We start from the raw sequence: 22,618 nt of genomic DNA, 5'->3' as shown, positions 1-22,618 counted from the left end.
TTTGTGAGAAATACTTTGCAATGTCTGCATTTACGGCCCTGAAACAAAATTCAGAGAGTCTAACCTGCTTGTTCAGATGAATTTTAAAATGATCATAATGCCCTGTGACTTGAGTAGATAGGGGAAATAAAAGGTAAGTAACTGATAATTAAATAAGTTTGAACATATAATAATCTATTTCAATATTCTAATACCTATTCGTATTATTTATAGTTTAATATTTGATATCCAAATAATTTTTAAATTAGAAATAAAAATAAACACATCAACACCTGCACAAGTTCCCACAGCTCCCGGCTGAGACGAGCTCCTCCCCACTGAGAAGGTGCTCTCGGGCCCCTCCCCCCTCGGCACTGGGAGACCGGGACCCGGAAGCCCCAGCTGGCCAGCCCGAGCTTCCTGGGAGCCAGCTCGGAGGATCCCGCGGGGGTTCCCCCAGGTCTCAGCCCCGGGGCTGAGCGTTCGCCGGAAGTAGACACCAGTTTTGACCTCATGAGAATCAGCGGCAACCCATCCTCAGGCTCGTCCTGTCTCCCCTCCCACCCTGACTGTCCTAGTCCGTTGGAGTCCCTCCCACCCCCCCGCCCCCCCAGCCCAGTCTGAGGGGAGGAAGAGAGGGGCAGGGCCCACGGCTCACTCTCACAGGCCGGCTGGCCCCCGGCCACGCGCGTCCCAGGCGCCTCCTCTCCGCTGCCCAGGACACACCAGCAGCTGCCCTGGCCCGGGTCGCACTGCACTGGGGAGCGGCCTCCGTCCTCTGCCCTGCAGGCTGGGGTGTCGCCCGGGCCAGCTCTCCTGGAGAGGACGCCGCTCTGGAGCGATTCACAGAGGCCTGGGCAAGGACACAAAGACAAGCCAGGTGGAGTCTTTGCCCACAGAGCCACCAGAGCCCGCACCACACACAGGCGCCACCTGCCACCACCTGCCTGCAGGGCCCTCCTGGGTCTGGGCTGCCTCCCACTGGGGCACTGACCCAGGGCCGGGCAAAGGCTGGGCCGCACTCAGCTGTGCCCCCTGCCACGCACACACGCGCACACACAGCCTGCCCACAAGGAGCGAAGAGTCTGCAAGGAGATTTACCAAGTGAGCAATTGGGAGCATTCGAGCTCTTCCTTCCCAGCACACGGCATCAGTGTGGCTCAGATAAACTCTTATTTAAAAATATAAATGAGTGAGCGAGCAACGAGGGTTCAGAGCACTAAGGGCAACAATGGGGGATGCACAGGGCTGTTTAGGGGCCCCGAGGAAGGCCCTGACCTCAGCTACGGAAGACAGGCCTGGGGGACTAAGAGTCGGCCAGGGAGGGTGGGGGAGGTGGAAATACTGCAGGGCGCAGAACCACCACACAAGAAGGCCCAGGAGAAAGAGTGTCGCCTTCTGAAAAAGCCTGACTATAGATTATTACACCCAATCCTGGACAGTGCGAGATGGAGAACAAGGGACCCAGGAGCCACGCTCACAGGGAGGGGCCGGGAGCCACGCGGGGCGCGCGGGCCTGGCCTTCAGGACCATGGGGGCTGTGGCTGCCTTTCAGGCAGAGGAGGGACATCAGCACATCTGCCCGTGACGGACAGCACCTCAACCTCCCCGTGGAAATGGGGCTGCAGGGCCAGGCTTGGAGCGGAGGGAGCCGGCGGGGCTGGTTGTGTCATCAGTGCTGTGCATCCTGTCACCCCACAAAAGCACTAGCACCCACTTTAATCAGGACCAGCGCCGGCTTGTGCTCCCCAGTTGCAAAGCACATCCGGTTCCCTGCCGTGTGCACTTCTCCCAAGAACCCGCGGAGGTTGGGGAACATAGCTCCTAGTTTACAGGTGAGACGGCTCTGGAAGCAGCAGAGCTGGGACAGGCAGCCAGCTCTTGGGACGCCACACCCAGGCCCGGGTGCACGGGAGGGGCCGGGGGCACCGGGGGCGGGGCGACTACTCACACTGGTCACTGCCGTTCGTGCCGGGTGCGGTGCCGGGCGCAGTGCCCTCTCCCGAGGCCTGGTCCACGCACCAGACGCCAGCCTCCGACACCTGCCGCCTGGCAAACTCTCCTGTCTGGGACAAAGCCGAGGTCACGTCACACGGGGCAGATGCTTTGGCAGCCCCCGAGCCAGTGAGCAGATGGCAACATCCCTTCCAAAACCAGCAGAGACAGCTTCGGCACATGGAGGGAGGTCACGTGGGAGAGTCTCCATTCCAACCCAGACCCTTCCCACACGTTACCGGAGCTGAGGGGAGAACAACCCCATGAGGCGGGGCCACAGGTATCCCATTCCAGGGATTCCACGGGACTTGGATAAAGCCCCCGGGGGCTGAACCAAGCAGGCGGTGGTGTTCGTGTCAGACTATTTTAGGGAGGGGAAACAGGCACAAGGACTTCACTTGGCACGTCAGCGATTAAGACTCCAGCATGACTCCTTTCTCTAGGAGCTTTTATTCCTAAAATCCACTGCATTGAATTATTACAGTCACCCAGAGAGCCGGGTGCCGGGGCGATATTAGGACGTCTTCTGTGTGTATTGAGGGAAACAAGAGAGAGAATGTGCATTCCGATTCGGCCGAGATGACTTTAGGGAAACCAAGATGACTTTTAGGGAAAGCAAACGAGTTTTAGGGAAAACTCGTTTAGGTAAACAAGTTTTCAAAGAGTTGTCATGAATGGTATGTTCTTGAGCCCTCAAAACAATCCTAGCACCAGGCAGGATAAAAATGTGGTCTGATCATATGATTTTTAAAAAACTGAAGCAGAGAGAAGATAAGTAAATTGCCCATGGTCCCCCAGCCAGGCTCTGCCAAGACTAAGACAAAAATCCAGACCTAGTCCCTGTGAGTTTTTAGCAAAAACAAATTTATTGAACACTAGAAAATGTGTCCTTGCCCTGTGGGAAAAAGTTCTGGCTTCCCTCACAGCCACCCGGGGCCTTCAGAGCCTTACCTCCAGGCAGGTCGGGATGAACAGGTCTCTTGGTGAAGGGCTTCCTTGGGATCCGGCCTGTTTCCAACCAGAAAGCAGCGCGCTAGCCCGAGCTCTCTCGCAGGTGCTGGGGCCTGCGAGGGAGAGAGATGCCCTCAGCAGCCCGGCGAGGGTCTCAGGGAGAGCGCAGAGCCCGGCTGGCTGCATGTCAGAGCCAAGGAGGGGCCCCTCGCAGAGCGCGGGAACCTCACAGGAGAGGGAGGCCAAAGGCCTCCCTTTGTTCAGGGCGAAGGCCCACGTGGATGTGCCAACTGTAAGACCCAAGTAAAGTGGGCGGCTGACTTCACAGGTCGGAACCCGGGAGACGCTGCACGGCAGAACAGAGGGGAGCTGGCCGCCGAAACCACAGAAGGGGACAAAACTGCCCGGGAAGCAGGTGTGCAGGGGAGCCCAGGGCCCTTGGCTTCCCTCAGCGGCCTCCGTCCACCTGGGAAACTAGGAAGGACCAAGGTCTCCGAGGGGTCTTCCAGGCCTTGGGACTTGGGAAAATGTCGTCTGGCTGCACGCGGGGCAGGCACACAGATCCTCCGTGGGTGGGTAACAACAGCGGGCGCCACTGGCCCTGTGTGCCCACTGCAGGGCTGGGGCAGTGGGTCCGCAGGCTTCACTTACACCGGGGGGCCTCGGGGGAGCGGGCCGTCAGCGAGGCGGGGACATATTCTCCTTTCCCATCCACACACCAGCAGTGCCCTAGGAAAGAGCCACAGCTGACGTTCAGGAAACGCTTGGGGCTCGTCCCCTGGGGTCCCCCAAACAACTATCCATCTTTCCATTCCTAGCAGGGCCGGCAAGGTCCCCCGTCTGTCCCCCTGCCCCACATCATTTACAATCACAGGCCTTAGCACCTCAATTGCCCCCAGCAATCACCCACTTGACCTTCAGGCTGGTGGAAGGTCACTGCTCCCCCTATACAGATAAGTCAACCGGAGGCCAGAGAAACAGAGGGATTTGCAATCAGTTACCAAAGGGGGCCTTGAAGTCCAGCTCGCTTGCCCCCCGTGTGGGGTCTTTCCACTAAATGAAAAGGGGCCGTGGCCCTCGGCCTCCCACGGGGGCCCGTCCCCCTCACCAGTCCCTGCGTGGCACTGCACGGGCTCCCAGCTTCCAGAGGCCTTGCACTGGGGCACGTAGGGGCTGGGCCGCAGAGACGCTGGCGAGGAATCCCCAGGGGAGAGGCGGCGACTCTGGTAGAAGTCGAAGGCTGCAGGTGGAGACAGGGGAGCCGAGGTGGGTCCAGGTGCGCCCCTGACCTGGGAAAGCCCCGCAGTGCGGGCTCTGCCGCCGAAAAGAGCCACGCACGGCCCTGTGCCAACATCAGGAGCGGACAGACATTCCCACCCAAAAGGAGACAGCGGCTCCTCAACCAGTGGCTGGGCACTCACCAGGCTGTGCTTAAAAATATAAACATAGGCTGCAGTTTGAAGGAGTCTTTGTAGTCCTCTTGCCATCGCTTTCATATAAAGTTTCATATAACTTTCATTAGGTTAATGAAGCGTCTTCAATACATGAGACAACAGTGATAATGGGCACATGTCTTCAGCAGGCACCGTGTGCCAGGCACAGTCGACGTGCATGCTTTAATTAACTGAATCCTCACAACCACCCTCTCAGAGAGGAAATTTCATCCCATTTCATGGGTGAGAAAGCTGCGGCCCGGGCGGGCTGAGCAGCTCACCTGAGGTCTCGCCGCCCAGAGCGGGCAGGGCATGGGCCTAGAACACAGAAGCAGGTCTGTGCAAACCGCTCTCTTGCCTTCCTGCAACACTCTTCCAGTCTGGTTCTTGACCTGCCTCTGAGCCTGGTTCTCTGTGGAATCTTCTCTTCCCTTCACAACTCCATGAGGTCAGAACTTTCACCCCAATGTGAGGAGATGGGATCAATGAGGAAGCTCCATGATTTGCAGAGTCACCCTGCTAATCAAGCCGTCCCTGTCCCCGGCTCTCCGTGTCCCCCTGTCCTGCTGGCTTTCCCCATAGTATCTTCCATCAGGGACATACTAGACATTGTGCTTGTCATTTTGTTTAAGTCTGTCTCTCCCATGGCAGCCTTTACAACCTTTGGTGAAAAGATTCATGTCTATTTTGCACGTGGAGCAGTGTCTGCCTTGTGGTAGGCACTGCAGAAATATTTGGTGAGTGAAAAAAAGAAGAAATTCTTGCATGAGGTAGGGGAAAGGGGGAGGGAGAGGGGGAACGGCCAGTCCGGGGCAGCCCAGGGGGCAGGGGGAGCAGGAGGAGCCCTGCCTCACACTGGGGATGTTCACCCAACTCCCCCCGCTTCCAGCGATGAGCCTCGTGGCTCCCAGAGCAGAGAGCTCTCCATGCTCAGGACAGCACAAGCCCCAGCCACCGCCCATCGGAGGAGACCAGGACCCACTTGGGCCCAGCGGACAGGACTCAGGAGTCTCATAAGTTTCTCCCTGATTCCTGGCATGGCATCTATTGACTGTGTGATCGTGAGCAACTTGCCAACCTCTCTGAGCCTGAGTTTCCCCGTCTGTGAAGTAGATCTAACACTTAACAGGGTAAGTGTGATATTTGTATCCAAAAAGCTTAAGCACCAAGCTCATGCCAGGTACAGCTGTGGCCCTTTCTGCCCATACCACCCTCACCCGGGGACACTGCTACCATGTTCTGTTGGCCAAAGACGCTTTGTGGCCCTCAGTCCCTCCTTGTCCGGGTCTCCAGTCCTCAGACTCTCCGGGGCCTGGGGGTCTATACACTAAGCTCCCTCTCCCTGCATCGGAAGAGAGGCCTCTCCCCATCTTGAGGGATTCTGGGAAAACAAGCCACTCTGCCCCTTCTCAGCAGACACCTCCTCTTAACAGCACCACACACAGAAGCTCCAGGCATGCGGCTAAGTGGAGGGGAGTGGCCTTCTCCAGACTTCGGGAGAAAATGCCATCATTGCTACTCAATGAATAAATCTCTGTGGCACCAGCAGCTTCCCATTCCCTTCCCTACACATCCACGGCTAACCAAAGCAGTCCCAGCTCCCGGGCATAACCCCACGCTTTAATGACATCAAATCCTGTCTGCGCACCCAACGCTCAACAACTGGTTTGTTGCCCGAAGCAGAAGTCCTCGAGCCTCCAAGGAGAAGAGAAAGAAAGAAGGGAGGGCAGGAGCAGGAGAGATGGTGAAGCAACATTCACTGGGCTCCTACGATCTGCCAGGCACTGTGCCAGGCCCGGGATACAAGGATCAATAAGACAAAGGGCCAATCCCTTGTCCCCTAAAAGCGATGACAGATGAGAGAGGGAGCAGGACACAGAGCTGGGACATGGGAAGGGGTCACCTGAGGTGGGGTTAGAAGAACAAAGACAACAGACCCGCCCAGGTGGCAGCAGACATCCTAGCAATGGAAGCAGGGGGCTCTGGCCCATAGGAGTGGGCGTTCTCTGTTGGTTCCGATGGTGTCAGGGGGTGACCACTTTGCTGTCTGTCACCCAAGATCAGAAAACACCTGATGAGAAGTCAGCTGAGATTATTTGACAAGGGATGGGGAACTAAGGCAGGCTTGGAGGTGGGGATCTTTTGTCCCTCTCAAGTTGGCATGGAGTCAGCAAGGGAGCCGGGAGGGGCATGGGACTCCTGGCCAGAGCAGCTGCGGGCAGTGGAGCAAGAGCAGGGGCTCTGGGATGAGACAGGTCTGGGCTGGGCAGCGGCTGGACAGGGCACAGAGGCCCAGGGGCCAGACCGCGCCACACATCCGGGCTCTGCTAGTTCCTCACTGGGTCAACCTGGACCTGCGACTTAACCTGTTGGCGTGTTTTGAAAAGAATCACAGATGGTGATTATAGCATCGTTCTCATGAAACTGTGGAGGGTCAAGTGCTAAGGCTACTAATCCACTTAGCACAGTCAGTGCCTGGCCAGGGGTGAGTGTGTGCCCAGCAACCTTGAGCTGCGGCTGTGGGCGAGAGCGCTGCAGGCTCTGAGCTCCTTTCTCTGTCCTGTGCAGGGAACGGGCTTGTCTTTTGGAGCTGCTGTCAGGGTTAGATGAGCTCACAGGGGGAAGGCGCCCCAAACCACTAATGTTTTAGTAATGAGGGTTCTTCTTTCCCCCTTGGGGTGTTCCTAAATTCTTAGAAATGGAGGGAAGCTTTGTACTGGCTGGGAGTGGGGTATGAGCCTTGGGGGCTGAAACTCCTTCATGTGTCAATGAGAGTGTTTGGCTTCATGGGGCTTACAGGCCCCCCTGCAATGCAAAACACAGAGACTCTGGCAGAGGGTGGGGGGCATCCTGGAGAGCCATGCACGCCCCAGCTTGGACTGGACCACAAGCCCCTGCCTTTTCCTTCCTGGGAACCCATCAGCCTGGGGAAACCAAGGCAGCAAAGCCCTGAGGATGACTGAAGAGCAACCGCTCAAGCTCCTGCTTCCCAAAGAGACAGCTGGAAGGAGACACCGGAAGTGCGCGGCACTCACAGGACTGAGCCGCCAGACGAATGGCATTATCGCCCCCGCTCAGGAACTTTTCTGAGAACGTCTCTCGGGGTGGGGAGAGTGGGGGAAGGGCAAGCTCCTCGTTGGTCAGCCGGATGCCCTTGGCCGCAAGGAAGCTCTCTCCCAGAGGGAACCAAGAACTGTTGGAAGCCAAGACCATTTCTTCTGTTTCCTTAATGAACCGCAGGACACGAAGCTTCGCTTCCTCACAAGAGCCAGGACCTGGGGGGTAAAGACATTGCAGTTGGGTGCATCAGCACATGTGGAGGCACACATACATGCACATGTACATGGGCACACGGACATATTTTGCCTCAGCCATTTCCTTCTCACCAGCTCATTCCACAACCTGGAATGTTCTTTCTGTTTGGTCTCCACAATTCCATTCACTCAACATTAACAGAAGACCTACTATATAAGAAGACTAGTAACAGCGAATGTCTGTTCCACACCAGGCCCTGTACTAAGCGCATTTACTCAGACAACCTAATATAATCTAGGCAACCGTCGACATCTATGTGTTGACTTTGAGGGTTCGCCAATTCCTAGAACTTGACATATGAATGGGGAATCCAGGGGTGGAGTCTCTGGGCCATTCCAAATGCCCAGGGTATGACACCTCTTACTGCACATGCTTGTCACAAAATGTTCCAAAGACCCACAGGCTGTTGAAGCCTGAATTTCAGCTAATGCTGAAATAGTCTGATTAGTTTTAACAGTGTCCAGAAAGGTATGGGGAATGTTGAAGGCTGCCTCAAATGAATGGAGGGATTCCACTGGACCTGAGCAGCGATTACAACACCTGGAATATCAGCTGTGCTGGCTGGGGAGAGCCTGCTTGGGTAATAGCTGCGTTGAATCGGGCCGGTTGACGTGTGAAACTGCAGTGGGTGTGCCTATTGGGTAACAAGGCATCTCGATTTGATACAGTCAGCCTCATCCTGTCTATGCCTCATACACCTCAGCGGCTTACAAGTCCGCTGTCACGGACCTGAACTTGCCGACCTTGTTCAGCGGCTCTCTTGTCACTTTTTAAATTAAATTCCCTCAAGCAAAGTAAAGGTGATTAGAAGGCAGAGGCGCTTCCTGAGGCCCCGAGCACCGGGCAGCACCGGTGTCAGCAACTGGAGCACCGTTTAATTAAACCCTGCCCCTGACTGAGGGGAGAGACTAAAGCGTTAGCCGCAGAAGGTAAGAGCCGGGTCACATTCACTTCGGAGCCGTCCTTGGGCCTCAGCTAATGCTTTGTAAACAGAAGACATCCAGGTAACATTGGAGGCACCGGTGTAAATAATAATATGAAAATTTAAAAGTGGACATTAACTGTGCCAGCCCCTGACCAGGGGCACACACGGGGAAATCGCCTCCCTCCGTGTTGTGGACTGAAGGCTTGTGTCCCCCTAAAATGTACGTGCTGAAGCCCCAGCCCCCAGTGTCACAGTATCTGAGGGCCGGAGCTTTGAGAAGTGGTTAGGGTTAGATGAGGTCGCGCGGGTGGCGTATAGAAAGATGAAGGGACCAGAGCTCTTCCTCTCCCTGCCATGCGGATACACAGCAAGAAGGTAGCCACCTATAATCCAGGAAGAGGGCTCCCACCAGGAACCAAGTCTGCCAGCCCCGTGGTCTTGGACTCCCACCCTCCAGAACTGTGAGAAATAAATGCCTGTGGGTTAAGCCACAAGGTCCATGGTATTTGGTTTTAGCAGCCCAAGCTGTTGTGTACTTGGTTTCCTCAGCTGTACGTTGAAGGCATGAACTTGGCTACATCTAACCTCAATTCCGGCTTTGATGCTCGCTGCCCTCCCACCAGACACCCTTCCCTCAAAAGCACAGATTCAGTCCTGCACATGGTTTAACTCACATGCTGGGACTTTGCCTGGTTCCATCCGGGTTCCTGCCACTTCTTGACCAGCTTCATCCACACACCAGCAGGTCCGAAGGTCGAAGTGGGCCAAAGGGGCGCTGAAGTCTGAGTAGGGCCCTGGGTACCGGCTGAGCTGGCCACTGAGCATCTGCCAGAAGAGGTAGGGCTCCAGGAGCACACCCCCTCCAGGCTGCGTGCGGTTCCCTTCCAACACTGCCAGCGGGACATCTTGCAGAGAAGAGTATCTTGCCAACCCAGGGAAGACGCCTTGTTGGCCAGCCTCATACAGACTTTGGAGAAAGAGACGGAAGCTTCTGGAAGCTGCCTCTCTGTAGCTCATGATCTCCGTGAGCAGTTCGGTGGCGGTCAGCTCCTGGCCACCGCTGTCGTGAGCCCTCCACCGCTCATACCACTCGAAGGCCTGCTCCGGGGGCCCGTCGCATTGCACCTGACGCCACCGCCCACTGGTGCTGCACTGTGGGATGTAGACACCAAAGAGGGCGAGGGGCCTGCTGGAGTTGGAGGCCAGAGTCTGCACAGCCCGGAGGAAGGCTTGCTCAGCCTGCAGCTGGCAGGGCGTGGGGCCTAGGGAGGAGCAGAGAACACGTGCGTCAGGTTAGGGAGTTTAGAAGCACAGAAGACCAAGACGGAAGCTCCGGATGGCCCAAACTCAATCTGAGACCCTACGCAGCCATAGAGGCCTCCGCGTCTGCACGGGGAGCGTCCCTGTCACTAAGTGGGCGCTGCTGAGACCAGCTGTCAACGACACTGCAGTCATGCACATGGCAATTACTGGAGGCTAAATATACCTGCCTATTCATTCTTTAAAACGGTTAACATGATCAAGACTTCTCTGGACAATGTTTAAATTAACCAGGACATTCTGCCATTACAAGAAGTTTGGGATTCAGCTAGGACTGGGCTCTTTTTTTTCCTGTAATGCCTTGTTTCAGGGCCCCAAAAGAGGGTCGGAGTTAGTAGGCCGAATGCCCAGCGGACTCACACTGTGTGGGTTGGCCGGGCACACTCTGCGTTCCAGGGATGGCCTGGCCCTCAGCGTCAACACAGTAGCACATGGAGCTGAAGCACTGGACCGGCAAGAAGTGCCCCTGGCCAGTGCAAGAAGGCACAAACAGGCTGGCCCCTGCAGGCTGGCTGCCCGAGAGGCTTTGCATCCGAGCTCTTTGCTTCTCACACTCCGTGGGGCACCTGGGCCGCCCACCTCTGATCCTCGAGCCGGGCAGCTCCCTGCCCTGGGAGTCCACACACCAGCACTCCCCGGCAAAACATTGGACATCCTCGTAGCTCCCTTCTGCCGTGCAGGCCGGGACAAAAAGGCTGCCAGGCGTCTGCTCACAGCCCCGGGAGCTGAGCACCATTTCCACCACATCACCTAAATCCCCGGCGATATCTTCTGGCACAGAAATCGCATGTTGCAGGAACAGAAGGAATTCTGGGAGCTCCAGGAGAGAAGCGAGGGATTTCAGGGCATTTTGGTTCTCTTGGACGTTGACTTCAAAGCCAAAGCTGCCCACAACTGGCTTATTCATAGCACCACCCTTCTGAGTGGTTCCGGGTGTTTCCACAGCTGGATTCAAACCCAGGCCCACAGAGGGGGGCCTGGCCAGGTCCACAAGTCCTCCCCTGTTCTGGAAGCCTGGGAGACCAAGTTGCTGGAAAAACTGACTGAAGTTAAAGGTGCCTCTTGTGCCAACAGCTCCAGACAAGTTAAACTGGCCAACATTCACCAAAAATTCCCCTCCGAAGAGGTTTTGCTGGAGTCGCTTTGGGTTGCTGGTAAACTGCAGGGCAAGGCGAGCCAGCTCGCGGGAGGGAAAAAGCACCTGGACAGCTTCTTTGAGGAGGCTCCCTGAGGCCGAAAGCTGTGGATTCTGCCCTTCAGCCATGGGGCGGAGGACCCCAGAGTCCACAAAGAGCTCCTTGATCCAGGGCAGGCAGGACGTGGCCAGGCTGGACGTTCCCCAAGAAACCTGTCTTCCCTCGGGAGCCCCGGACAAGCCACGCTGGCCGACGTAGGCCAAGGGCCCGAAGCGGAGTCTGGACAGGGCCTGCCGCCTCTTAGAGATGCAAGACTGGCCCCCTGCTGCGCCAGACAGAACAAACAGGAAAAAGGGTGTTAGTTAGCCTTACAAGCAACCCTGCCACAGCCCCTCAGATCTCTCCGGTAGGGAGATGCCAACAAATTCTACCTTTCTTTCCTGTACCTTTTTATGTTCAGAACTTTCCCATGGAGCCGCGACCACGGAGACCACTCCGGAGCATGAGTTCTCCAGCGGACGTGACGTCCTCTCCTGGCTTTCACTAGCAGGGACCCTGTCTACGGCCACGCTCCTAGACATCGGCCCCTCTCTGAACACCGGACCACACACATGCCCCGACTACACTGGGTTGAATGCTGTCTCCCTCACCCCCACCTCTGCCCATTATTTATGTCCAGCTGGAACCTCAGGATGTGACCTTATTTGAAAATAGGGCCTTGGAAGATGTAATTAGTTGAGATGAGGTCCTACTGGATTCGAGTGGGCACTACATCCAATGACTGGTGTCCTGATTCGAGGGCCATGTGATGACACAGAGAGACACCCAGGGCAGAAGCCAGGAGGGGAGAGGCAAGAGGCTGGGGGATGCCGCTGGCAGAATTGCCAGGGACCACCGCAGCCGGGACGGGGCGAGGAAGGGTCTTCCCTGGAGCCGCTAGAGAGCGCGTGGCCCTGCCAATACCTTGATGTCGGACTTCTAGCCTCTCAAACTCGGAGAGAATACATTTCTGCTGTTTTAAGCCACCCAGCTTGTGGTCATCTGTTACCACAGTCCTAGGAAACTGGTGCACCAACCGTCCCGTTTCTGTGAGGCACTGTGGTTTTCCTGCATCCTCACGCTCGGATTCTCAATGGACCTGAATGCTTCATTATGTGCTCTTCGTGTGACTGCTGAACTCTTCTATGTGGGTAGTCCTGTCTCGGCTCACTACTTCATAGTCTCTTTGAGGATAAAAAGCATACTTTCAATGCTATTAGTATTTCCTATAATAAATGTTTTTCTATGCTATGACATGTAATATTATTATCTATCACAGGAAATGTGATATTTCCTATAATATAATATAACGTGCATTTGGCAGACACACTTAGCATATTCTTCTGGGCTTCTTGACCTTTCCTTGAAATTACTAATTAAATAGTGATCAACTGAGTCAACGCCATACATGGTCCGGTTATTCTATCCAAATATCCCCGGCTGACTGTAGTTACATGAAGAAAAATTATTTTAAATTCAAATTCCAGTGTCTCAGTTTCATAGGTGAAGGTAAATAAGCTCTATTTTTCTCCATGGAACCATAACTATTAGAGGTTTTCAACCGCCCACCACCCCACCTTCTTGGAATAACTTTCCCTCAGTTCACATGGATGCCAAACAGGAAGTCAGCCAACTTTCCTCTGTAACCAGGCAACAGAGAAAGAACGGGAACATGTGGTCAGAGAGAGAGAGAAAAGGCAACATCAAAACACATCACACACCCCTCGGTGAGGCAATACCTTCCAATAATGGCTAGTACATGAAGGTATGGAAGAAATAAAGGTTACTGTCTTCCAAATTCAGAGCGTATCCCTTCTATTCACATGAGGTGTTACTAAAGCAAAAAACTCAGCTGTGGGTTCCATGTGGCAGTGGTTTCCCCAGAAATAGGACTCATACACCAGAGAGAAAAAGTAGAAATGTATGATCTGTGCATTTGGGAGCACTCTTGGTTTTAATTTGGAAAACTCGCTCTTTGGGCCCACCTGAAAATTGGAGGGCACAATATTCTGTAGGTTTTAATAGAACTAAAATATAATTATAAATACCTTCAAGGCAGAACTTCACATTCTTCTTTTCCTATATCCTCACAGTTAGCAAGGAAAATACTAGCAAACACCTCGTAGAATACTCAACATGTTAAGTTGGAGAAATCAAATGACCTAAGGGCCTGTTGAATGAACATCAACACATACCTATTTTGAGGTTATAAAAGGGCCTCCATCCCTTAACGGTTTCAGATCTTGCTGCACCCACCCAGTTTGCCCCAGGAGGGGTCCTGTAAGTGCTCCTGGATTCCGTCCTGCAGAGGCTTCCTGGTAAGACAGCACCCAGTCTTGCTGAATGCCTAGCGCCAGGTCTCAAGCCCCATCCTGTCTCCCCAGCCCCCGGCTTCCTCTTTAACATTTGGTCCCTATGTTTGGTTGGAGAGTGCCTCCCCAAATTCCTGCCCTTCCTGAACCTCAGAATGTGATTTCATTTAGAAATGGGGTCATTGTAGAGGCAATTGGTTAAGATGAGCTCATGCGAGCATAGAATGGGCTCTTATCCATATAATTACTGCCATTGTAGGAAGAGAAGAGACGCAGAGGCAGACACAGGTGGCGGAAGCAGAGTTTGGAGGGATGCGGCCAAAAGCCAAGGAGTGTCCAAGATTGTCGGCAGCCACCACGAGCTGGGAAGCGGCCCAGAAGGAACCTCCCCTGGAGGCTTCGGAGGGAGCTGGCCCTGCTGACACCTTGATTTTGGAATTCTCAGCTCCAGGACACTGAGAGGATCCCTTTCTGCTGCCCTAAGCCACTCCCTCTGTGGAGCTTTATTGCGGAAGGGGAGTCACACAGTCCCTGAGCTCTCGGCAGGACACTGCCATGACCTCCAACACTCCTTTCAGTCTTCCCGCCAGGATGCCCGGGGATCCCTCTGACTCACGAGACCCGTCGCGGTACCTTCCGGCTTACATCCCCTCAACATCCTCACCAGCCTCCAGGATGAAGTCCCTCGGCCTCTGCTCTCACATGGGAGACCTCAGTGTCGTACCCTCCTCTTTCCCCCACGTCTTCCCGTTCAGAGCCCCACCCTGCTCACACCCCAACACTTTTCCTCTCTATTCTCCTCGCAGATCCCGTGGCCAATAGCGGATCAATGCCTATTATTTACATCCTGTAATTCTGCTTCTCCTGCTCTCTCTAGAGAGCTCACCTGTCCTTATTCTCCTCCTTCAGGAAACAGCTCTATTTTGGAACCCTAGGCAAGCATCACCTCCTCCATGAAGCCTTCCTGAATATTTCCTTTTCATATGCCCTGGGAGACAGAACCGACCCCCCAACCCCAAGCTTTGGGCTGCACTTCTCTCATGTCACATCAAAACTTAATTCTCCTTTCTTTGTCCTTACCTACAACGCCCTCAATATTCCCTGAGCTTCCTGAGGAAGAGACGGTGTGTGACACAGGACAAGACACACATTAGAAGTTAATGATGAAAGGTGCGTTTTCCGTCACAACGAGCCAGAAGAGCCTGTGGGGTATTCACGTTAACAGGGCCTGGCGTGAGAGCCCCCGAGAGAAAACCCACCGCAGGATGGCAGCTCGTCCCGCCGCCGCGTCCCAGCGACCTCCTTTCCCTGCGTGTCCACACACCAGCACGGCCCCGCCCCCTGGCACTGCACGGCCTGGTAGTCCCCACTCCGAAGGCAGCTGGGAATGTAGGGGTGGCCGAAGTTGGTCGCCGTGAACCGCTCCACTTCACATCTTGTGGGGCCTGGGAGGAATCCATGCAGCAAAGAGAAGACAGTCAACCACACCTGGTGTGCTTACAGCCCACACTCTGGTTGCTGGGAATGTTTATTTACGTCCCCGCCCCCACGTGACTGGAATAGCCACGTGGAAACTGTGGACCACGGCAACTCTAAAAACCCACTGCTTTCCTCCTGGCAGAGGCATGCACATGTGTTGTCGGCTTATTACTCACATCGGAACCTGCCAGAAAGAACTAGCTGAACTGCCAGGAACCGTCTCCGCAATATCCGGTACAGGGTGGTTTCCGCGAAGGTGGGAGCGAGGTCCAGGCTGGCGAAAATGGTGTCGTAAATTTCATCGAGCAACAGCTCCACACCTGAGCAAAGGCAGCAAAGCGTTTCAAGGTACGGCTTCGTTCCGAAAGGAAGTCCTGCTCTTGCCACTTAAACCGATACCAAGAGGGCCCGAACCTCCCACGGCAGCATCGCGCCTCGGGTCTGAACGAGGCTCGTGCGAGTTCCAAGTCGGGCTGCTGCCTATGCTGCGCAGGCTGCTTACAGCCCCAGAAGCAGCACACTGACGAGAGAGGCCGCAGGAATCCGTCCTGTCGGCCACCAGCCAGCTGAGCGCCGCGTCTGCCAGAGGGGGGCGCCTCTCTGCCCTGCGCTCAAAGGCGTCACGTGGGCCAGAGTGGCAATGTTCAAAGTGCCATGGATGGAAGCCGGCCAGCCCGGCCCCCAGCACACCCGCGGCAGCCTGGCTGGGGAGCAGGCTCACGCTGCTACTTCGGCTCGGAGGTGCCGCGGCTGAGGCTCGCAGGCCACGTGCAGGCCACTGCCACCCTCGGGCCGGGCTCACCTGTCTCAGCCAGTTCACGCCCTTGACTGTCGGCACAGTGACAATACCCAGACACCTCGGGGAACCTTCTCCGGAAGGCGCTGAATGTCACGAATGCGTCTGGAAACCTAAAAGGGGAGATTGATGGTTACCGTTTCATAACAGGCAACTCATCATGAATTCTTCCTGCAGAAATAAATTAACATGGCGTCATCTCCTCTGGGGAAAAGGAATGTCTGATTCTTAATCTCAGGCCATTCGCTACAGGCTTCCTGTGGTAAGTGTCTTTCTTTCCTAAATTGGCTTTAACTGGCCAGAGCGAGGCTGGCCCTGTTCAAATAAAGCTCTGTTTTGCTGCCCTCAACTAATTAGCTGTTTTCCTCGCTCATGGCCTTTGACTGATTTATACCCAAGCGTGTGTCTCATAGGATCAGGCAGAAAACAAGTAATGAACATCGCCTTCACCCATCCCCTTACTAGAATATAACTAGAGACTGAAGGCCAAGTTTGCCTTGCAAACATATGGTGCATGGCAGATGATGTCATTCGGGAGATCAAACAACTTCAGAGCCCTTTACGACTTTTCAAGAGCTTGAGAGGAGCCAGACTCCCCCACAGGAAATTCTTGAGCAGGACATTTCCCAGTTCCATGGTCTGAGAAAAACACAAAATCAGTATGACATGGCTCACAAGGGCCACACAGCCCCTTCTGAAAGTCGAGGCAAAGTGCACCTGACTCACACCTGGCCTGGCCACGGCCATCAGGAGCTGGCTGCCGGCTTCCCCACCCTGGAAGCACTGTGGCGCGAAGGCGATGTAAAGCCACAAGAAGGAGTTCTTCCCATGTGCAATGACTTAGCAACCAGAGAGGAGTTTTTCAGCTTTATATTTACAACACTGAGACGTTCGTTTTTACGAAGCCAGGTCATGAGACCCACGCCTAACTATGTCTTTACCTATATCTGGAAATATATCCCCAAACAACAAGTTAGAGAAGCGGCCGCTCCCTGCACAGAGGCGACTGGCGCTGCGGAATCCAGGCTAGCACACCATTGAAACAACATTTGTGTCCAACGATAGGAAGATTAAGAAGTAAATTACAGTACATCCCCTAAATGGATGTGTCCATAACATTAGGAATAAAGAGTAGAATGCAACATGGCCTGAACACATACTGCTGCAATTACTATGCAAATGAACCAGTTGGGAGGCAATATATTGTGCAGAAACTGCTCAAAGCCTGAACACGCAGTGCAACAAGTATTCATTAATTTGAATGCAAGTGAATATCAAAAAAAAAAAAAAAGCCTGGAAAAGTGCAACAGAATTATTAATTTTTTCCACGTTGTTGGTCTATTACTGTGTGTACGTGAGTTAAATACAAACAAATGTTATAGTAAGTGAGTTATGCTTAGTAGAAACTAAAATCTCACTTTGCTAAAGTTGCCATGGGTTGGAGGTAAATAATAAAAGCTCATTAATGGGAACCTGGGATAATTCTATTCTAAAAGTGCTTTTAATACTTGTTATAAGATTTACTTCCATTTACTCAGCCACTGCTTTGTAAAAGACACTGCAAAATGTTTAATATGCGTTGACTTGTTTAATTGAACCGAACAAAGGCAGGTGGTAGCTCTTGATCCCCATTCTAGCGGTCGTCCTGAAACGGAGGTGGGCTAGGGTTCACACCCTGGTCTCGGGCTCCAGGGGACACCCGTGTCTGCGGTAGCATTGCCCAGCATGTGCCTGGCTGCACCTGGCTCCTGCCCCATACCCCCTGTTCCGTTCTCACACTGACAGATGTCTGTGCCCGACACCTGGCTTTCCCTGGCACCCAGTGGATGAAGACATACATGCGGGATAAATGCACAGATGGGTCACCTTGCTGGCCCGAGGTTCTGAAACCCATTTCGGCATGAGGCACAGGATGTGTAAATCCCTCTAGTCCCGTGTGCTGCCGGCTCCACCCAAAGGCCCACCTCCACGTCCCGTCCCAGGGCCAACACGGCCAGCAGGGTCTCAAAGCATCTTCATCCTGTCTCCATGGGGCCAGCGTCCTTCTCTCTGGTGCCCGGTCTCATAAGCCGCCCTGCGCCGGGCCTGCCCTGTGCTTTTCTCAGGGGCCTCCCTGCGGGCATCTTCCTTCTTATGCACTGGAGAGCACCACGGCTTCAGCCAGAGGAAGGGTCGTCCCGCCCTCCCAGGAAGACCATCCGAAGGCCACCCGCTGCCGCCTGCCCTCTCCTCGGGCTGGCCTCCGCCCGCTCTGGGCCAGACCTCTGCGCCGCCATCTTTAGCGCCGCCCCCTCGCCACTCTGCGTGGTGAAGGGAGCCAAGACCCTGGAGCCAGACACGTTGGCATTCCAGCCCTGGCCTGGCCAGCCTGAGTTTAAGCTCAGCTCGTGGCCAGCCTGGAGGCAGAGAAGTCACGGCTGAGGCTCCTACAGCACACGGAATGTCAGGGCCAGCCAAAACTCTGGGCCTGCCCATCGGCTCAGGGAGCGGACACCCGCCCCTCCCCCACGGGGCCAGGGTCTCCTACTCCTCCCACAGAGAGCACCTCTAGAAATCTAACCATCATTTAACAAATTAGCAACATATTTGATTCCCCCCTGTACCGGGGCAGCTCTCCTTACGATAGGAGCGGTGACTGCGCACAGTGCCTGGTGTGCAGACCCTGCAGGTGTCTCGTGGGAGGGCCACCCGCCGGTCCATCTAGGAGGATCTCTCCACTCCGTCGCTCACATTCAGGGTATGACGCCTCTGTCCCTCCTCACTGAAGCATCTGGAGAGCACGGGTTGCCCAGGCAGTGAGGCGAGACTGGTTACCAGGGAAGTCTGAGTGAGCACAGGCGCTAAGGACAAGAGCTGACTTTTTTTCTTTTTTGAAAAAGCAATGAACTGAATTTAAACTCAGATCATGACGGCCTTGGTAATGGCACTAGCTCTTAACACCCTTACCTACCATCTGCTCAGCCAGAATGCATTTCCCTAATTTTAGCGTGTGCGCGAGGGCCTATGAAAGAGTCAGAAGAACTAGCAAAGCTTGTTCCCCGACACAACAAGGTGTTTTTAAAGTCACCAGACAAGTAGGTAGAGCTGGCAGTGGCTTTCTTCCAGTGGCCACAGGACCTGCTTCAAATAGGCAAACACCACGGCCAAGTTCCAATGCAAATCATCACCCACAACAGGTTGGCAGACGAGCTGCCCACAGGCTTCCACCTCCCCTGTGGGCCCGGGGCAGTAAGTCAGCTTCCTGACGCCACCTCTCCACTTGAATTTCCTCTCCAAATCCCCTCAGCTTCAATATTCCAAAATCAAATGTACGGCTTTTCCTTTCCAAACTCATCGTCGACCCCTCCTTCTAGAAACCAGGCCTCGGAGTCTCCGGGGCTCTTCCTCTCTCACACCCCCTTCTCTGCTCCCTTGCCAAGTTCTGTGGGTTTCACCCGGGAAACGTTCCTGCAAACTCACCCCCTCTCCCCACCCTCCCCTGTGTCACCCACACTAGTCCAAGTCATCCCCTCTCTCCCAGGCCAGCCCAGCACCTCCAAACACACAGTTGTCACCTCCCAGCACCCTCTGCTTTCCTCCAATCCCAGTCCATTCATTATCAAATCTAAGCATGAGGATGATTAAGATTTTCCCAACGCCCACTCCAGGCCTAAGACTCTCGGTGCAATCATGGGGCAAGGCACACTTGTACTAAAGAAATTACTCCTTGCTTATCTGAATTCAGACATAACTGGCCACCCTGTGTGTTTTTTTTTTTTAATCTGGCAACCATAGGTGCTAAGTCTAGACTTCCCACGTGGCCTCCAAGTCTCCCGCCACGGTGCCTCACACGGCCCACGTCTGCGTATCAGAAAATTCCTGAATATGGCCAGGCTTCCAGGAACCAGCTATCTGACCCTTCCCAGGACCTTCCTAAATCAAAACTCACCCTCAGACATGCTGGCTTACCAAAAAGGAAAGGATCCCATTTCAGGAGTAAATCTTTTTGTTGGTCTCAAACAATGGATGCTCAGTCCTGAACTTTTGCATTTAACTCGACTGCCCTCTTGTGGAAGGACCTGGGAATTGTGTCTCAAACTGGCACCTGCAAAGTTCTTCAATTCATGCATTGCAAGCATTAACTGTAGGCCAACTCTGTGCAAGGCTCTGTGCTATGCACTGCAGGGAAAAGAGATGACCCCAGGTTGTGCAGGACAGGAAAAGAGGCCAAACAGCTCCAGCACCCGCTGAGAGCCCTTCTTAGGGTGGGTTTCTTAAGCTCTGGTGTTTCAGATTCCTCATCTGTATGCTAAAGACCGTAATTATCCACCCAGTTATTTTTGTAAGTATTAACATGTGCTGCAGGATGTCAAATTCCCTGCCTGGAGAAGCACTCGATTGAACGTAAATTGAGCATCGATGAGCGCCCGTTAATCAGACTATCTGGAGATTTGTATGAACTCGCAGACAGGCCATTTTCGGGGCCTGGGGGCGGGGGAGGGGGGAATCTACTCTACATTTGCTGAAGCTGGATTATGCCTAATAATTCCCTACAGATACATAACCATTCACCGTTGTCACAGTGGTTTCTAGACGAGATTTCATCAGATCTTTATTGTGCCCTAATGAGCAGGGAGTTGTCTGCACTTTACAGACGGGGAGGCTGAGGCCCAGAGAGGGTCAGTGACGAGGTCATTTTGCCAAGTGTCAGAGTCCAAATGACAGTCACAGCAGCCAATGCTTCGGGACCGGGCAGGTAGTACAGATGGGTGGAGCAGGTCGGACTAACGCAGCAACAGGACCTGGGGGGACCCAGAGCCCTGGAGGGTGCTCAGTCAGCCTCCCGCCTTGCTCTTTCAAATCGGGGACTGAGTTTTGCACATTGGGTCGAACAGATGAAACCGCCGCCGCTCCCAGCCCTAAAAACCTCCCTCTCACACGGGGAAGCCGGCCATGCAAAGGCTCGGGTTCCCCCGGAGAATTCCTGTCAGTGCTCTCAGCCTAACAGCCTCATTCATTTCTGTCATAGTCCCCGCTTATCCTTGGGGGCCACGTTCCGAGACCCCCCGGGGATGCCTGAAACCATGGAGACTGGCAAACCCTATTTAGATACATTGTTTTTGTCCTACATATACGTACCTATGGTAAAGTTTAAGTTATAAAGTAAGCACAGTAAGAGAGTAACAACAATAACTAAGCAAATATAACAATTATGGTACGCTGTAATAAAAGTTATGTGAATGTAGTGTCTCTCTCTCTATATATATACATCTTACTATCGTGTTCTCACCTTTTCACTTACAGGAAACGCTTTACAACCTCCCCATCACATACCTGAACTGCCAGTGCCGCTATTCATGCGATTTTTGACCATAGTACATAAAATCAGGGAGGCTTGAGCGCAAGCACTGCCACGCTGCAACAGAGTGTGGATGCGGTCACCCAGGCGACTCCTACATGACCACAGATGAAGCGGCCACAGAGCGGAGGGGTGGAGTCACTGGACCAAGGGAGGATCCCGTCCAAGCGGAACTCGCGAGATGTCACCACGCAACTCAGAACACCGCGCAATTTAAAACTTAATTAATTGTTGACTTACGGAATTTTGCATTGAATACTGTGGGACTGAGGGGAGCTTGGGTCACAGAACCCACAGAAGGCGGAACTGCGGATAAGAGGGACGGCCGTGCTCCGGAGGTCTCCGGCCTCCCTGCCGTCCCGGGGGGCCCTTTGCAGTACCAACGCAGCCATCCTGAATAGCCAGGTCCCTCAGTCGCATCACTTGGGCCGAGATCCATCCTGCATCTCCCTTTTGATCCTTGTTATTTAAATCTTTAAACTTATTTCTAAGTGCATGCATACACACACTTTACAGGGGGGAAAAGCGTATATAGGACCATAGCCATGCTTTTTACAGCACCGTTCTTTCCTTTTCTGCCGACTTCCTTCTCCACAGCAGCCCCGACCCGCCGGCGCTGTGATGGCCGCCCAACCTGTGCTACTCGCATCCTCTTCATGCTCACCTAGCGCTGCACAGACGCACGCATAGTCGTATACTCAGATATGCACAGAAAAGGATCCATTGGCCTGTTTCCTAAAATTTAAATCACACCCTATTATCTGTACCATGCATCTTACATTACATTATCTTACTATGCTGCAGAGCCCTCTCCCAGTCCACTGGTGGGGTTCTACTGCATTCTGTTTAACGCTGCACGGATATTTACAGTGAATACCTCGGGCTGCTCCGTCACTTTGTCCCCAGCTTTCGGCTACCACGAAAACCAATGCGGTCAACATCCTAGTGCATGTGCCCTCACATTCTGGTGTTTTTCCGTCCACGGGCTGGCTGGGCCTGAGGGCTCATGTGTTTGTAGTTCGCATAGCTGTTGCCAGCTTGTTTTGTTAAAAATGCTGTCACCCTTCGGCAGCTTATGGGAGTCAGGCCTCTGTCAATTTCCTCCCCACCAGACCGCGAGAATGACACGTCCCAGCACCCAGCCCCAAGGTGGGCACAAGCTCTGGCTGGAGATAGGGAAGGACAGGCCAGTGGCAGGCACGCCCCAAGGCCAGCTCGCCTCACCTGCTGTAGCTGTGGACCAGGTCGAAAATCATCATGTCCGTTGTGTTGACAAACTTGCACTGGACGGGCAGAAACCCGCCATCTGGAGAACACTGGGGTGGCGACTTGTCCCCCACCCCGTGGAGAAGGCGGCGGTTTCTTATCTCACAGCTTCTTGGACCTAAACATTTCCAAGGAAAAACACTCACTTCTCGTGCCTGAACAGGCGTGTGTGCTTCTGCGGTCTACAGACATGTGTTCAGCCTGCACACGTGACAGCTGGAGAGCCAAACAGGGACTAGGGTCATCGATCCTGCTTGTGCGTCTAAGGATCAGCCGGCGAACGGTGCTCTGCCGCCCGACGGAAATGTTGCCAGCGCTAAGGTCTCCCTTCCAG

General features: G+C 54.0%; 1 protein-coding gene across 1 annotated transcript in view; it reads right to left on the bottom strand.

Annotated features, from left to right (window-relative positions):
• The window catches only part of TG (thyroglobulin), a 204,856-nt gene that overhangs the window by 178,240 nt on the left and 3,998 nt on the right, over positions 1 to 22,618 (bottom strand). The window contains exons 5-16 of the mRNA XM_054590517.1: positions 22,243 to 22,402; positions 15,687 to 15,793; positions 15,061 to 15,204; positions 14,665 to 14,850; positions 10,279 to 11,379; positions 9,273 to 9,860; positions 7,394 to 7,633; positions 4,034 to 4,165; positions 3,577 to 3,654; positions 2,926 to 3,038; positions 1,959 to 2,045; positions 638 to 866 (exon numbers count right to left, since the gene is read on the bottom strand). Of these exons, the coding sequence (XP_054446492.1) occupies positions 638 to 866; positions 1,959 to 2,045; positions 2,926 to 3,038; positions 3,577 to 3,654; positions 4,034 to 4,165; positions 7,394 to 7,633; positions 9,273 to 9,860; positions 10,279 to 11,379; positions 14,665 to 14,850; positions 15,061 to 15,204; positions 15,687 to 15,793; positions 22,243 to 22,402 (3,165 nt within the window). The remainder of the gene's footprint in view (positions 1 to 637; positions 867 to 1,958; positions 2,046 to 2,925; positions 3,039 to 3,576; positions 3,655 to 4,033; positions 4,166 to 7,393; positions 7,634 to 9,272; positions 9,861 to 10,278; positions 11,380 to 14,664; positions 14,851 to 15,060; positions 15,205 to 15,686; positions 15,794 to 22,242; positions 22,403 to 22,618) is intronic.

Source organism: Pteronotus mesoamericanus, unplaced genomic scaffold, assembly GCF_021234165.1.
Source record: "Pteronotus mesoamericanus isolate MK-2021 breed Mesoamerican mustached bat unplaced genomic scaffold, CSHL_Meso_final scaffold_174, whole genome shotgun sequence".
Lineage (NCBI taxonomy): Eukaryota > Metazoa > Chordata > Mammalia > Chiroptera > Mormoopidae > Pteronotus > Pteronotus mesoamericanus.
This window is presented reverse-complemented; position numbering and strand designations above follow the sequence as displayed.